The 15,110-nt window shown below is 40.5% G+C and overlaps 1 protein-coding gene across 1 annotated transcript in view; it reads left to right on the top strand.

Annotated features, from left to right (window-relative positions):
- Positions 1-15,110, top strand: part of szt2 (SZT2 subunit of KICSTOR complex) — a 480,200-nt gene that overhangs the window by 247,420 nt on the left and 217,670 nt on the right. Inside the window, 4 exon segments of the mRNA XM_080032888.1 lie at positions 949-1,101; positions 2,478-2,580; positions 13,066-13,174; positions 13,402-13,489. Of these exon segments, the coding sequence (XP_079889014.1) occupies positions 949-1,101; positions 2,478-2,580; positions 13,066-13,174; positions 13,402-13,489 (453 nt within the window).

Genomic DNA, 15,110 nt, shown 5'->3' on the forward strand with positions numbered 1-15,110 from the left:
CGAATCATGAGGTGCCAAGAGATTCCCACCCCTACATTCCATACAGTATGACACCCTGCCCTTAAACCCTTAGCTTGGCTGAGAAAAAAAACACAGTAAAAAACCCTTTATCGGGATTTTTAAAAATTTAGAAATCTCAGGGAGAGTTGACAGAGTAAGGGATCCCTCTCCCAGGACGGACATGCTGCAATAGATAATAATAATAATAATAATAATGTACACAATGAGTGTACAGGTGATGAAACAAAGTGCAGCCAAAGCAGTTTCTCAGCAAAAGAAAAAAGTAAAACAAAAAAGCACAGCAAATCAGCATTCAATATCAAAACAAAACAGTATTTAGTGATCACTTAATAAGTATCTAAATCTGCCCAGATATATAAATGGCCTTACTTGAAGAGATCACTCCTGCAACTCAAAATTGTTTGTCCGTTGGGATTCGACTACTTCGAGGAGGCGAACGGGTGTCCGTGTCTCAGGGGCTCGTCAGTTCGGCAAGACGGCTTCTGCGTGGAAGGAAAAATTGGAGCTAGGGAAGCTGGTCGCCTGCCCTTTCCTTAAAATGTAATTCACTCCTCAGCGAATTAAAATGTGCACTGGTTATTTCCCTGTTTCTCTGAAAAAATTGTCAGTCAACTAGTTACGTGGCCACCCTGGCCAATCAAAGGGAGACTTGGTATTCATGGGTGGTATCACCCAGGTAATAAAGCCAAAATGGCGTAGAGGCAGGGCCTGAATCCAGAGTTTTAATTGCAGTATCGGTTGAAAAAGGGAGCAGTTTAAATGGACTTAAACACAACCCCCCATTGTGGCCTTTTCCTTTTAGAAAGGAATACAAACATATTCAAATATAAATGAACTTTTCCAACTCTTCACCACTGTGTATTAAACACTTTTTAATATGCTGTTGTGTAATATTTCTGTCGCCTTGTATATTTTGCCCGTGCCCAGATTACAGCTCAGAGGAGAGCTACCAGGCCAGAGACTACCTGGCAGCCACCATGCACTTTATCCCTGGACACTTTGCCTGTGACGTGGTGTGGAGCACAATCATCCACATCCACCCACGCCTCAAGATGGGACCCAACATGGGTGTATCTAGGGGTGAGTGCTGGATCTCAACTATATGTACACTCTATACATGCATTGAAATCAGGGCTGGGTATCGTCAAGGACTTTGCGATACGATACGTATCACGATACACTGGTCACGATACGATATATCACGATATATCACGATATATTGCGTATCTTGATATATCACGATATATTGCGATATTCCATAAACAAGTTGCCTTGTCAAACATAACAGCACAATATAGTGATAATTGTACAGACAAATGAAGTCAAAACTATTTAATTCACAACTTCCTTTACTATTTTTCTTCCTTTTTTTTGGTTTTGGCAAATTATCAAACACTGCTGCAGCTGCCATAACATCAAAATAACAAATCCAATTCACTGTTGTACTAACTGTACAGCACACAATGAAAATGAAAACACATCAGTGTGCTTTTGTGACACAGTGAATCTTAAGTATTTTTATAAACAAAACTGATCTAACTTCAATAGTCAGTATCCTAGAGGCTCAGGCCTGACAGCAGACATGGGTTTGAATCTGACCCGTGGTTGTTTCATTCCCTCTCTGCCCCACTTCATATCTGTATCTCTGCACTGTCAATAAAGCTTTGAAAAGCAATAATAAAAAAAAAAATCGATATTTTGATATAAAAATCGATACTGATATCGGGAAACTAAGTATCGCGATATATCGATATTTCGATTTTTTGACACAGCCCTAATTGAAATCCACAATGAGTGATCACATTTACTTCATATTTTATTTGGCCAAACCAACCTCAAAGGAATCTCCTGTTTTTAATTTTATTTACAGAAAGGAAATTTACAAATTCTTAATGCATTTGAAAAATACGGTGCTTAAGAAAGTAAAAAAATATATATACACCCCAACATCCTACACAGGGTTATTTTTTGTACAATAAATAAGTAGATCAATACTTGATCCAATTACATAGATAATCAAAAAAACATCTCTTTAATATGTATGTTATCTCGCCCTTGTCAAATGTAAATCAAAAAGGGGAAACAAACAAAACTGAATGTGCAGATAAACACACCACCACATATTCTAGTGAGGCAGAAGTGATCATTGAGAGGGATTGTTTGTGTGACTCTATAATTTCATTTTTAATGATAATTTTACATAGTCAGCCTTTAAACATTGCTGTAAATTAGGTGTGTAAAAAATTAAATAGGGAAATAAGTAAGTGGTCTTTCATTTGGACAAGTGATCTAGTGACATACCCTTCAAGTTGCATAGCTCCGGTTTTCATATTCACACTAATTAATTAACCACTTTATCGTATTGTATTTTTAATATAGTAATGATTATCTCTAGATTTATTTTGCAGCCATGCCAAACATATAACATATGAAGTTTTTTTGTCTCCCTATGGCAGCCATCCAGGCCCTGCGCTCTGTCCTCAACTCTTTCTGTGTGGTCAACAGGAAGAACATGTTTGTCTACCAGGAGCGTAGTACTAAATCAGTCTTCTACCTGAGGTTAGTCTGTCATTCATTATCATTATTCAAGCTTTGCTTTTTCCCTTCAGTGGACTTTAGTGTTTCTATATTAGGATGCATATTTGTATTCAAGTTATTTTAATTCAAACACACACAATATCCTATAAACCAGGGGTGTCAAACTAATTTTCACAAAGGGCCACGCTACAATATGAGAATCACACTAAGGGCCAGACATGTAGTTTACTGACATTCCTTCTTTTTAATCCAAAAAGTAAAAATAACATATTTATGAATATATTGTAAACAACCTGAGAACATGGATATAGGCTAGGTTTCGTTTCAACATTTGGGGGGACAAATGAGCGTCAAACTCTTAATTTCTGGCATTCTGGTGGATTTTTATCCAGCAATCTGTTCCTTTTCTGCAACAATTTATTGTGGAAATGTATTTTTTTCTGTGAAGGAAAAGACAAGATTCAGGGGCCTCATTTATAAAACTTTCTACGCACAAAAACCTTGCGTAGACAGGCAGAATGTGCGGTCAAATGTGCGGTGGCAAAACGGTGGTATTTATAAAATAATTCTTTGCGGAGAAGTGTGCGTATTCCCACGCAAACTTTTGACCATGCGTAGAGCTCACGCAAGGTTTTGCTGACTCGGGGAATCAGCGACACTCAATGGCAACACCACGAAATGAAGCTCAGTCATCAGAAAAACACAGACAAATGACTGTGAAATGCTTGGCACCCAATATATTTAGTCAATAAAATGTATAAGCTTACCTATAGTTGTGAATATATGGCTACTGTAGGCCTAGTCCAGGGGTGGCCAACCCGCGGCTCGCGAGCCGCATGCGGCTCTTTGCCCAGCTTCGTGCGGCTCTTCAGTTCATATCAAATTATGTGATCATAATTTTTTTCTTTTTTTTTTTCTTATACTGTTTTTTTTGTGTGGGCCTATGTGTGTGCATGTTCGCAAACGTTTCATGCGGCTCTTACGTTCGTTTTACATGTTGTCTATTATTTCATTTTTTATTTTATTAATGTGTAGGCCCTATGTGTATGCCTGTTCGCAAATGTTTAATTGAGGACGCAACATGACGTTCGCAAACGTTTGGTGCGGACGCAACATAAAACTGCCCGCTCAGCATGGAGGGAGGTTTTCCGTGAGTAAACTATTTGTGTCAAGTTCGCTCCGAAACAGAGTGGGAGAGTTCATATTTTTTGTTGAACGTTATGGCAGGCCATTCTGCCTTATATGCCAGGTGTCATTTGCGCATTTCAAGGCTTCAAATCTTCGGCGCCACTTCAGCTCTCTCCATGCTAAAAGTAAGTCCCACAAAGCAACATGCATAGTAAGAGAAAAACGCTATTTTAAATTGTTATATTTTTGTTTGTGGACTTGGTTGAACTGAGAGTTTGTGTGTGAGGCAGTGCACACAATGTTCATTGTTGAAAATGACTGCCCTGTCGTCTTTAGTACTGTAGGACTGAGTCCAGTCCTGACATTATCACAGGGGCGGCCTTAACGATCTGGGGGCCCGTTTCAAGTCCTAGTGTGGGGCCCCCTGTGTTTTTTTTTTTGTTTTTTTTAATAAATAATGCTTGTGCATGCATGTGCAAGCTCCCCGCGAAAATAAAAACGCCCCCCCCCCCCCCCCCCTGAAATCTTACTGGCCACCCCAGTGCCCCCCCCCCCCCCAGTTCAAATGTTATTTTTTATTTTCATTTTATTTTTTTAATTACATGTTTTTCCTGATATGTATCCTAGTTCAGAGATGATATGTATTTTGCTTTCTTTCTTAACTTTTTTTGATAGGTAGTTGCCAAGTTCATCACACAAACACTCCAATCCACTGATATGAGATCAGTTTGCAATTTTCAATTACTAAATTAATGGTAGGACTGTGGCCACTAGAACTGGTCTCTGGTCAGCAAAGGTCTTGAAAACAGCATAAGTGTGCTTGTGACATGCGTGTGTATAGGCACGTGTCCCAGCAGATTTTTGAAATCTGAATAAAAAAATTAAAGTTTGTAGTTAGCGAGTGTAACATGTTCTTAGCAAGGGCAGACTTTCATAAATAAAGGTTTATTTTTTAGCAAGATATTTGGTCAAAAGCTAGTGGTCATCCGTCCCTCTGTGCAGTTGTTAGGCATCTGGCTGCTAGCAAGTTATGTTGTCTTGCTAATTTTACTATTCATCTGAGCTGAAATAAATATTGACTTTTTCCTTTATTATCTTTGCCAGAATGCACCAGAATGCTTAGATTACATGTTAAAAACACAAAAAAAATCTTCTGGGGGGGGATGCCCCCAGACCCCCCTTCAGGGGTTTAGCTTTCTGACAAACATTACAATGGATACTAACATGATTTGGGCATTTGGGATTATAAATCATCTTTGAATTGGTTGTACAGCATATCACATGCTATTCATTCAGGGGTGCGATGGCCACCCCACTCTAACTCTGTGGCCCACCTTGGCCACCCCCAGTCAAAATTTCCTGGAATCGCCACTGTGTGTACCCGTGTGTATGATGTGGCTCTTTGCAGTAACACAGTAAAAAATGTGGTTCTTTGTCTCTGACTGGTTGGCCACCCCTGGCCTAGTCTATGGCATGCAGTTGTGATGTATAGGTTGAATTACTTATCAAGTAGGTCTATACATGTTTTGGTTATTTTATAAATGTAATCTTATAGCGCTACTCTATAATAATATCATATACGTCGGGAGGTGTTTCCGTGAGTGCCCAGCGGGAGAGAAAATTTTAAGAGGTGAGTAAAAAGAAGTTTTGTACAAAGTTAAGCCCAACAGATATTAATTAAATTGTATATTTCGTTAGATAAAATCATGTTATGAATTTAGCAAATCATTACACGCATCTCTTTCCCATAACAATTCACCCTGGAAGATATAACTGTAATCTGACGTTGTTGGAAATGTGTGGATCTCACGGGAGATAAACAATTCTCTCGAATAGACTATAGGCATTATTTCACTTGTCACACCATATTTTATATAGGCCTACATATAGTAGGCTATTACAGGCCTACGCTAATACGTGATATTGCATACAGTACAAAGTTGGGCGAAACTGCTTTACAAAGACTACAACGACTGTACCAATCATGATATGTGATAAGCGCGCGGGTGTGTGTGTGTGTGTGTGTGTGTGTGTGTGTGTGTGTGTGTGTGTGTGTGTGTGTGTGTGTGTGTGTGTGTGTGTGTGTGTGTGTGTGTGTGTGTGTGTGTGTGTGTGTGTGTGTGTGTGTGTGTGTGTGTGTGTGTGTGTGTGTGTGTGTGTGTGTGTGTGTGTGTGTGTGTGTGTGTGTGTGTGTGCCAGTTTCTGCAGCACATGCACGTCACGGTCTTTATTTCTTCCCAGTCGCTTTCTTTGCGGCAGGTTGCCTCCCTTTTTTCCTCATGTCAGTCAAAATTCCGTGCTTATTAAGTGCCGCGTCATCATATTCAGGAGCTATTTAGCATTCGCCATGTATGGTAGATTGTGGGATGAAACTGGGAGGTGTAGTGGGATGACATCGGGCGAAGATCGTCCGCGCACAATTCACCGCAGGTGGGTAATTATAAAGGGAAGATTGCGTGCAACTGTGCGCAGCACAGTTTTATAAATCTCAACTTTTTTTTCTTGGCTTTTTCTTGGCTTTGTGCGAACGCAATGTTTTGGGAAGGTTTCTACGCACACCGTTATAAATGAGGCCCCTGGTTACTGGAGAAACAACTATAATGGAATATAATACAATAAGGCTCTCAGGCATCTTCTATTGTTCAAAACTATCTGCACATTCAAAACACATCACGTTATGGGTATTTCTTTTTAAGGAATCATGACTCAGCACCAGTGTAAACTATTTATGACACTTAACATTGGTAATGAAATACCAAGCCACCATTGGAAATGAAAAGGGTGGGCTATCAGCAGCTAGCTAATGTTAGCTAGTTAGCTAAATTGTAATTTAAGGCAACTTGTGTCATGGTTGTTGTGTCCTTGGGCAAGACAATTCACCCTTCTTGCCTCGTGTGAATGTGTATGACTGCTGTATGCGCTGAATGGCAGCCACGCTTCGGTGACAGCTTTGTTAAAGCTCCCATATTATGCACTTTGCTGTCAATTTTATATGGTCTAAGTAGTCCCTAATACTTATTTTTTTAGATGTTTGCTGAAAAACCCGTTCAGATCATTTATTGTAGCAAGCCTCTATACCCCGATTGTCCTCTGAAAATGTTTTGATAATTTTATATTCCTGAAGTAGTTCATACTAGCACCAATCATCAACAGAAAAAACAAATGGATAACTCGATTAATTCCATTTGTTTAGTTTAAGAAACGTTAAATATGTCAACACCGTCAGATGTCAACTCTGTCAGATTTCCTGTCTGACGCTGGTGACAGGCCAATGACGGAGTTGACATTCAATGTGAAGGCATCATATTTGGGTGGTTTTCAAGTTATTATAATTACATTAAATACAGAAATAGGGTTTAGTTTTTTCTAATACTGTATTTATGGAAACTCTTACAATCTTTTGTCATGGATGATTCTTAAAAAGTACAGGATGATATACAAAATTAGTCACTTTGGTCTTAGTCTTTTTGAGCAAGTCTGATTGAAAGACTGTAATGTGAATCTTGAATTAACGCTCAACCAATAATATGCTGTTATAAAATCACTGTTATTGACTATTCTACGTATTTGATTATCTGGGTTTTTGTCACCACCATCCGATATGTCAAATTCATAAGATATACAGGTGAAACTCGAAAAATTAGAATATCGTGCAAAAGTTCATTTATTTCAGTAATTCAACTTTATAGGTGAAAATAATATCTTATACAGACTCATTACATACAAAGTGAGATATGTGAAGCCTTTATTAGGTCTTCTTTAAGGGATTTATAGCATTTTGTGTTTTATGTCTGGTTATTTTGACCGTTGTGGTGTCTTTTTTTATCCTCGTACACCTCTGTATGGTTGCGAAGACTGGCAGGTGATCGCTTGTGTCATTTAATTAGCCTGGCATTCCCAGACCTGCCACTAGGCGCTGGCAAATTAAATTTGCTGCGCCTGTTGGTCTGGACACGCTCCGTTGAAGCTTTATCAAGAAAACCAGAAATCTGGCTATGGTTTCAATTGGTTCTATCTAATATGGGCGCGCCAGAGCCCTTTATATGGTACTTTGGGGAGGACGTAACCGGATGACGACAGTGACGTGCATGCGACGTTGAAGCTGTGATAGTAAACATTAAAGATGGCTGCGGATATGTTGTGTGAGTTTGAGACTGCTTTGGCCTCGACCCTTAACGATTTGGAAGACGGCACTCAAATCTTTTATTAGCAAGTAAGTGGAATGTTCTGTTTTGCCGACCGACAACGGCAAACGTTTAATTTCTTTCAAAGGTTTTTTTATTAAATGTTAGTAACAACGGAATTGTAGCACAACGAGTACACATGTTTTCCCCTTTTTTTCCCGAACATACCCCACCCACATCCCACCCTCACACCCAACAACACGAAGCAAACGTTTAATTTAACAGTTTAACAGCTGTTCGCTAAACGAAAGGGGCTTACGTCACCTTGTGTATAGCTCTGATTGGTTGTAGTGCTATCCAACTGCGTGCAGTGGCATTTGAAATGCACGAGTAGGAGCCGCCCCTTGAGTTGGAAATTACTATTGATCGTGGCCAGACCCTCTATCGTTCAAGATATCAGGGTCTGGATTTCCAGGCTATCATTTAATACTAAACCACTGTGAACTTTCCTATCCCAGACATTTGTGAATATGTTGTCAATAAGTGTAGCACTGTGTGTTTTAATTCTGGTTGGACGTGTGATTGTAGGATATAAGCTGTTGCTATACATTGAATCAATAAATTCTGCTGTTGAATTGTGTTCTTGCGAGTTTAATAAATCAATGTTAAAGTCTCCACAGACAAACACCATTTTCTTGTTATTTATGTTGTGATATACACTCACCGCCGCACCGGCCACTTTATTAGGTACAGCGGTTAATTTTCTTGTTAACACATAACAGCCAATCACATGGCAGAAACTCAAAAGGGACAACTTATTGAGGTTAAAACCGAGCAACAGATATTTGTTTTATGCTTTATTGATAGTGCAGAGAGACAGAGGTGAAATGGGGCAGAGAGGGGAGTGACATGCAGAGAACGACCGCGGGTGGGAATCGAACCCGGGTCTGCTGCTGGGCCCGGCCCGGGAGGGGGACGCCTTACCAACTGAGCTAAAGGCGCCCCCGAACGTGGCAATGTTGAGGGTGCCAGAAGGGCTGGTCTGAGTATTTCAGAAACTGCGGATTTTCACGCACAACCATCTCTAGGGTTTACAGAGTATGGTCCGAAAAAAGAAAAAATATCCAGTGAGCGGCATTTGTGTGGACGTAAAATGCCTTGTTGAACTCAGAGGTCAGTGGCGGATGGGCATACTGTTTTGAGATGATAGAAAGGCAACAGTAACTCAAATAACCACTTGTTACAACCGCGGTATGCAGAATACCATCTCTGAACGCAAAACACGACCAACCTTGAAGCAGATGGGCTACAGCAACAGAAGACCCCACCGGGTGCCACTCGTGTCAGCTAAAAACAGGAAACTGAGGCTACAATTCTCACAGGATCACCAATATTGGACAATAGAAGATTGAAACATCATGCCTGGTCTGATGAGTCTCGATTTCACTTGCGACATTCAGATGGCAGGTTCAGAATTTGGCGTAAACAACATGGAAGTATGGATTCATCCTGCCGTGCACCATCAACCATGCCACATTCAAAGTCACTTTAACCCCCTGTCTTCCTCATTCTGATGCTCGGTTTGACTTCAGTACATTGTCTTGACCACGTCTTAATGTCTAAATGCATTAAATTACTGCCATGTGATTGGCTGATTAGCTTTTTGTTTTTATACGCCATTTAACAGGTGTACCTAATAAAGTGGCCAGTGAGTGTAGTTCAGCTATTTTTTCCTTAAATGTCATCACAAGAACCAGGTTTTCTGTACACACAGCTTATCAGAATATTTTCATTATTTTATTTTTCCATCTCAATTTCAACAGTAATGCATTCCATGATATTGTCCAATGCAAATGTCATTTTACTGGCATGTTTACATTTGTAACTGATATCAATATATAGTGCAACCCCACCACCCTCGATTGAGTCCTGTTAAGAAAAATCATTTCATATCCCTCAATATCCACCATGTTACTTGTCTCCTCACTAAGCCAGGTGTGTCCAGTTGCCTTAAACAGTGTTTGATTTTTGATAAGTTTGAATTAAGGCTCCTGCTATTAAAATGTATGATGAATATTGACCCGTCCATTATTACACTTTTTCTGAATTGTTCTTCTGTATAATATTCACAATGGCTGTGTGTGTTATTATAAAACTTGTTTTCAGGATCAATGTTATTTTCAATGTCTTGTGGTTTATGTTCTGTGTATTCAAAACATTTAAAATTCAGTTTTTCATATTCTGTTGATAGGTTATAGTCCGAACTTGTCATGGGTGTTCTAGGTGTGTTCAGTTCAGTGTGTATTCAGTTACCTTGTGTTTTTTCTTTCATACCTCAAACTTATCCAGCTCGGTGACGTCTCTGACGAGGAGCACTTTCGCTGACTCTGGAGTGGTTCCATTCAGTTTAATGAATACTTTGCAGTTGGAAGACCATGTTGCTTGAATCTTGTTTTGTTTTCTTAGGATGCGTGCTTTCCTTGTGATGTACGCGTTCTTCTTGGTGAGGTGTTCGTTGATGTAGACGTTGGTTCCTTTTAATTTCCTTCCTTGTCTGATGATTGCTTGTTTGTTCTTTCTGTTGGTAAACCAGATTATTATTGCAGGCGCGACCGTTTTGTTTTTACTGTGCGGGGTATGACAGGCATCGATGTCTCCGCTGTCAACAGAAATACCCTTGCTTTCCAAAAAGCAAATGACCTGTTGCTCCAGCGACTCACGGTCGTCCTCGGAAGCGTTGGTCCCTTGCCTCCCGGCGGCGGTGTCTTTGGAGGCTGCAGCAGCCCTGGCGTAGCTCCGGTGTTTGGTCCTCAGACCGCTGATGATTAGATCATTCATGCGGGAGTATTGCTCGAGATCGTCCACTCGGTTTTCCAGTAGTGTAATTTTTTTGTGTCCTTTTCCATGTTTTTGATCTTGAGTGTGTGGATTTCACCCATCAGATCCATGATTTGACAATAAGTCAAGTGTAGTAATTCCTCACAAGGGAAGCAACATTTATGTAGCGGTCACAAGTGGTTCAGATTAATTTTGCTATTAGAGATTATCTGAAGATTAATAATACCTTAATAATTTATTAAGGTTCAAAGGGGCACCAGCTCTCCAGGAGTGCAACATAGCAAAAATGTCTCGTTTTATCAATGGTTTAAAATTAATGTTGATTAAGTCTAGTGATCAGTTAAAATAAATCAATATTGATAAAACCTACGTATTAGAGGCTGACATCCCACAAAATATTCACACAAATGACTGACAGACACTTCTAGTTACAATAAAAGGGCAAGTTTATATTAACAACAATGAACTTAAGGTAACATCATCCAAATATACCAGCAGAGAAACAACTATCACGTAATAAAAAGAAGAAATGTCTAGAAAAATGTACCTGTGTGCGTGTGTGTGTGTGTGTGTGTGTGTGTAACAAAGGGGACCAAATGGTACTACAGCGTGAGTTTTAGAAAACTACCAAAATGGCGGACAATCTCGTGAAACAATAAATCATAAAACCAAAATGCGGGAAGCTTGAATTCCACGCGATCTTTAACTTTACAATTACAGTCAACACTGGTGTATACGTTAACACTACGGGAGTGGAATCGAACGTACGTAGGAGTGTGTAAGAAAGAGAAAAAGAGATAGTGAGCGCATTAGAGAGAGGGGGAGAGGAGTAGCGGATGGGTGTTAACAAATACCAACAGTAGCCTATTCCCCAGCAGGAGAATAATGAAACCCCAAAGCACTTTTCCTTTGAGGAAAAGAAAGCATGAAAAGCACAGTATCAAACATTCAAAATCAAACAGTTTAGTGATCACTTTAAAAAGTACATCTATATAAACCTATCTGCCCAGATAAATTAAGCCATTCTCTTACTCGGAGCCGCTCCAGAGATTCAGATCTCATCCTTTTATGATTCCCGGTGGGCGATTCCGCGATCAGGAACAAGAAAAAGATTAATTAAAGTCCAGTTGGTCTCGGTGCTTGCCAGCTACAAAGAGACACTTCTGAGTCCGCGACCTTGGCGGGATCGGGGTGAATCAGAAGTAGTGGCCCAGTCGCTATGGGGAAAAGAGAGCGTGGGTCGCCTGCTCTCGTTGTGATCGGTTTAAAAGAAAAAGTTTCTTGCTTTGCTTACTGAAGCCTTTTAACAAAGTCAGTCAATCAGATTTTTACCGCGGCCAGCTGATAAATAAGAAAAACATCCTTTGGTTAACAAAGGAGGGAGAGTCCTTTGTTGCTCCAAAAAACCAGAGCATCCTCAATGTTGTTGCAAACAAATTTTCGATCAAAGAGACTGAATAACGCTGTAAATGGCTTATTTATACATCTCAGAAATGGTTAAGCCTCCTGTGGGCAGGTGACCAACCACAGGGTGGGAGGAGGGGTCCAGTGACCTCTCCGGCCAGTCAGGTGACACCTGGGGTGTTTGTCACCAGATTCAAAACTGCAAAGGGAGGGGTTACTTAATTCCAGTTTAGGCCTGAGCTGGGTCCCCCCTGCTGTTCCCCATGAGGTGAAAGCATGTTGAGCTAATGTGTAGCCCAAAAGCAGCTACATGGGTCAAGCAACGTTTTTATCTCCTCCACCTCGTGAGGCTGGCTTGCCGTTTTCTTTGGTGGCATTTTGTCGTCAGTTAAAAGTTTCAGCATAGAAGAAATATGATTTTCAGCGCAAAAAAATTTAAAGCGCGGGCGACAGCGTGACTGACAGCTGACTTCCTGACTGTGACAGCTGACTCACAACACCTGACAGCTCTACATGTAGAAGGAATACTTCACCCATATGGAACCGGCGTTTTATCATTACAAAATCGCTATTATAATATAATGAATGAGGTTTTTCTTCCCTCAGTCTTCCCTTGGCCCAGCTGTCCTGTTAATCCTGACCCTACATTTTACCATGTGTGATGTCACACATGGGAAAATGTAGGGTTAGACAGTGAGACCATAAAACCCTTATGCCTTTCCTCAGGCTAGGATGAACCGATTTCTAAACCTTTTGCACATTTATACTACATAGGATCTCAGAGTTCAGTACACCTTCATATTTCCACCCGTGAAGTAGGTCTTTAAGTTGTATAAGCCTATATCTACTATATGAAGTAGAAAAGGTCTTTGTCCCAAAACTGATCGTCAGAAAAAGTTCCTTCCTTGTTTCTTTTATTAAATGTTCATAGATGACAACTCTGTTGTTATGTTTTGTCAAAATATATAATTAAATCAACTACAATGATTGTTCTTTGTGTTCATCTTTCCAGACTTTGTGAAACGTCATTAACAGGGAAATACTCAGACCTGGATGGAAACCTCCATGTTACACGCTCCGTTGGCCTTGCTAGAAGTCAAGAGCCCATGTTTTCCGATGATGTAAGTGAACAAATGCAGTATATACCTATTTGGATTAGAAACTTTGAGACAATTCAATTAGCTACCCACCTCAATAGCAGAAAATATGGGGATTGAAAAGCAGGGCAGATCTCCATGGTGGAGTGGAGGTCATGTGACCTTTTTTAAAGGTCAATCAGTGGAAACACTTTTTATGTGGATGAGTTGTGTAATCACATAGTTAACACTTTGCTGTCTGTTTTCTACAGGGCTCCAGGTCTTCTCTGGATGGCTCTAGGCCAGTTGGACAGGTAGACAAGCACATCCTGCTTCTGGTGCATGGAGTGGGAAATGCTGGTAAGAGAGAGGGCCAGGAATGGGACAGACTAGCCCTGCATTCCAAATCGCATTCTCTTTCTTTTTTTTATTCTACATACAACATCTGACTATAAAAATAATCTAGTTAGCATGCAGTATGCTACAATTGGGACATACTTTTACTTATTTATTTCATCATAACATTGCGCCTTGATCTTGCTTTTATATCCGTCACATCCCTGGTTGTTTTCATATGGAGGTTTCGTCGATGAATACTTTTCACAAGAACATCAATGGGAAATCAATTATGTGAGTGACAGGAAGCCAGTGTAAAGATCTCAGAACTGGGGTGATGTGATCCAATTTTTTGGTCCTGGTGAGGACTCGAGCAGCAGCGTTCTGAATTGGCTGAAGCTGTCTGATCGATTTTTTTGGAAGGCCTGCAAGGACACTGTTACAGTAGTCAAGTCTACTAAAGATAAAAGCCCGTTAATTCTTGATATGTTTTTAAGGTGGTAGTAGGCTGACTTATTATTTGATTTAAAGAGGACCTATGATACTTTTCGACTTTTATGACCTATAAACATTGTTATAATGATTTATAGTCATGTTTAACCATACTAGCGTATCAAATAATTACGTGCATGCATTTAGACATATTCCCTGCTGACCGTCTGGGGTGGCTATGCAGAGCACTAAACACTAGGGCAGCCGGTCGAGAATTCACTTGTTCAAATTTCCGGGTATCGTGTCGTCACGGTCCCGGATGTTTCCATGTATGGTAATGCTGCTCAGGCAAGCTCCGGCCGCCATGCCCCCACCTTCCTGAAATCTCCCGCTGCTGAAATGTTCCGGAAGGAAGGTAACCAATCACAACGGAGTGGGGTTTGCAGGAGGGGCGGAGAAGCACAGAGCCGTGTGTGTAGAGAGACTGCTGTGCTCGCTAGGGTGAGAGGAAGAGTGTCCCAAAAATCTACCGTACTTTTCGGACTATAAGCCGCGACTTTTTCCCCATTTTTCGACCCTGTTATTACACAGCACAGTATATGTTCTGCAGCTACTAGGGATGGGTGTTAGTAATCGGCTCCTCGTTTCAAATTAACTCGATTGGTGGATGAGGATGTCTGTAGCCTTTAGGCCGGCGGGCCGCCCCTATTTTAAAATGTTATATACGTGTAGAAAACGGCACAGAACGGAAAAAATAGAGTTTAACAAAATTAAATATTTTGATGGAAGTGCAATAAACTGAGCGTTGTGTCAAACAGCAACTGCAAATAACTGTGCCACCTCCGTGCCACCGCAGCGCAGCCTGTGTTCTCCACGGCACCGCGGAGCTGAACACGGTCTCTCCTTTCTCCAGAACATTTTCAGGAATATAACTGTCCAATTATTTCAAAGCAGATGATAAAGTTACGTTTATAAAAAGGGGTATTACGATTTCGACTATAAAAGTCTGATCTAAATGAAAAGCTAGTATCAAAAGTTTATTAGTTATGTCCTATCAAACCCATATTAACTAACTTGTAGCACAATGCTTTAATTGTTTATTATTGCTTCATAAAGACGACTCTCCTCTCACCACGGTTCCTGCAAGAGACGCCAACTCCGGCCTCTTTGTTTAATAGCGCTCGATTTACCCTCTTCTCCCACCTGAGTTAAC

The sequence above is a fragment of the Ammodytes marinus genome (genome assembly GCF_949987685.1).
Source record: "Ammodytes marinus genome assembly, chromosome: 8".
Classification (NCBI taxonomy): Eukaryota; Metazoa; Chordata; class Actinopteri; order Uranoscopiformes; family Ammodytidae; genus Ammodytes; species Ammodytes marinus.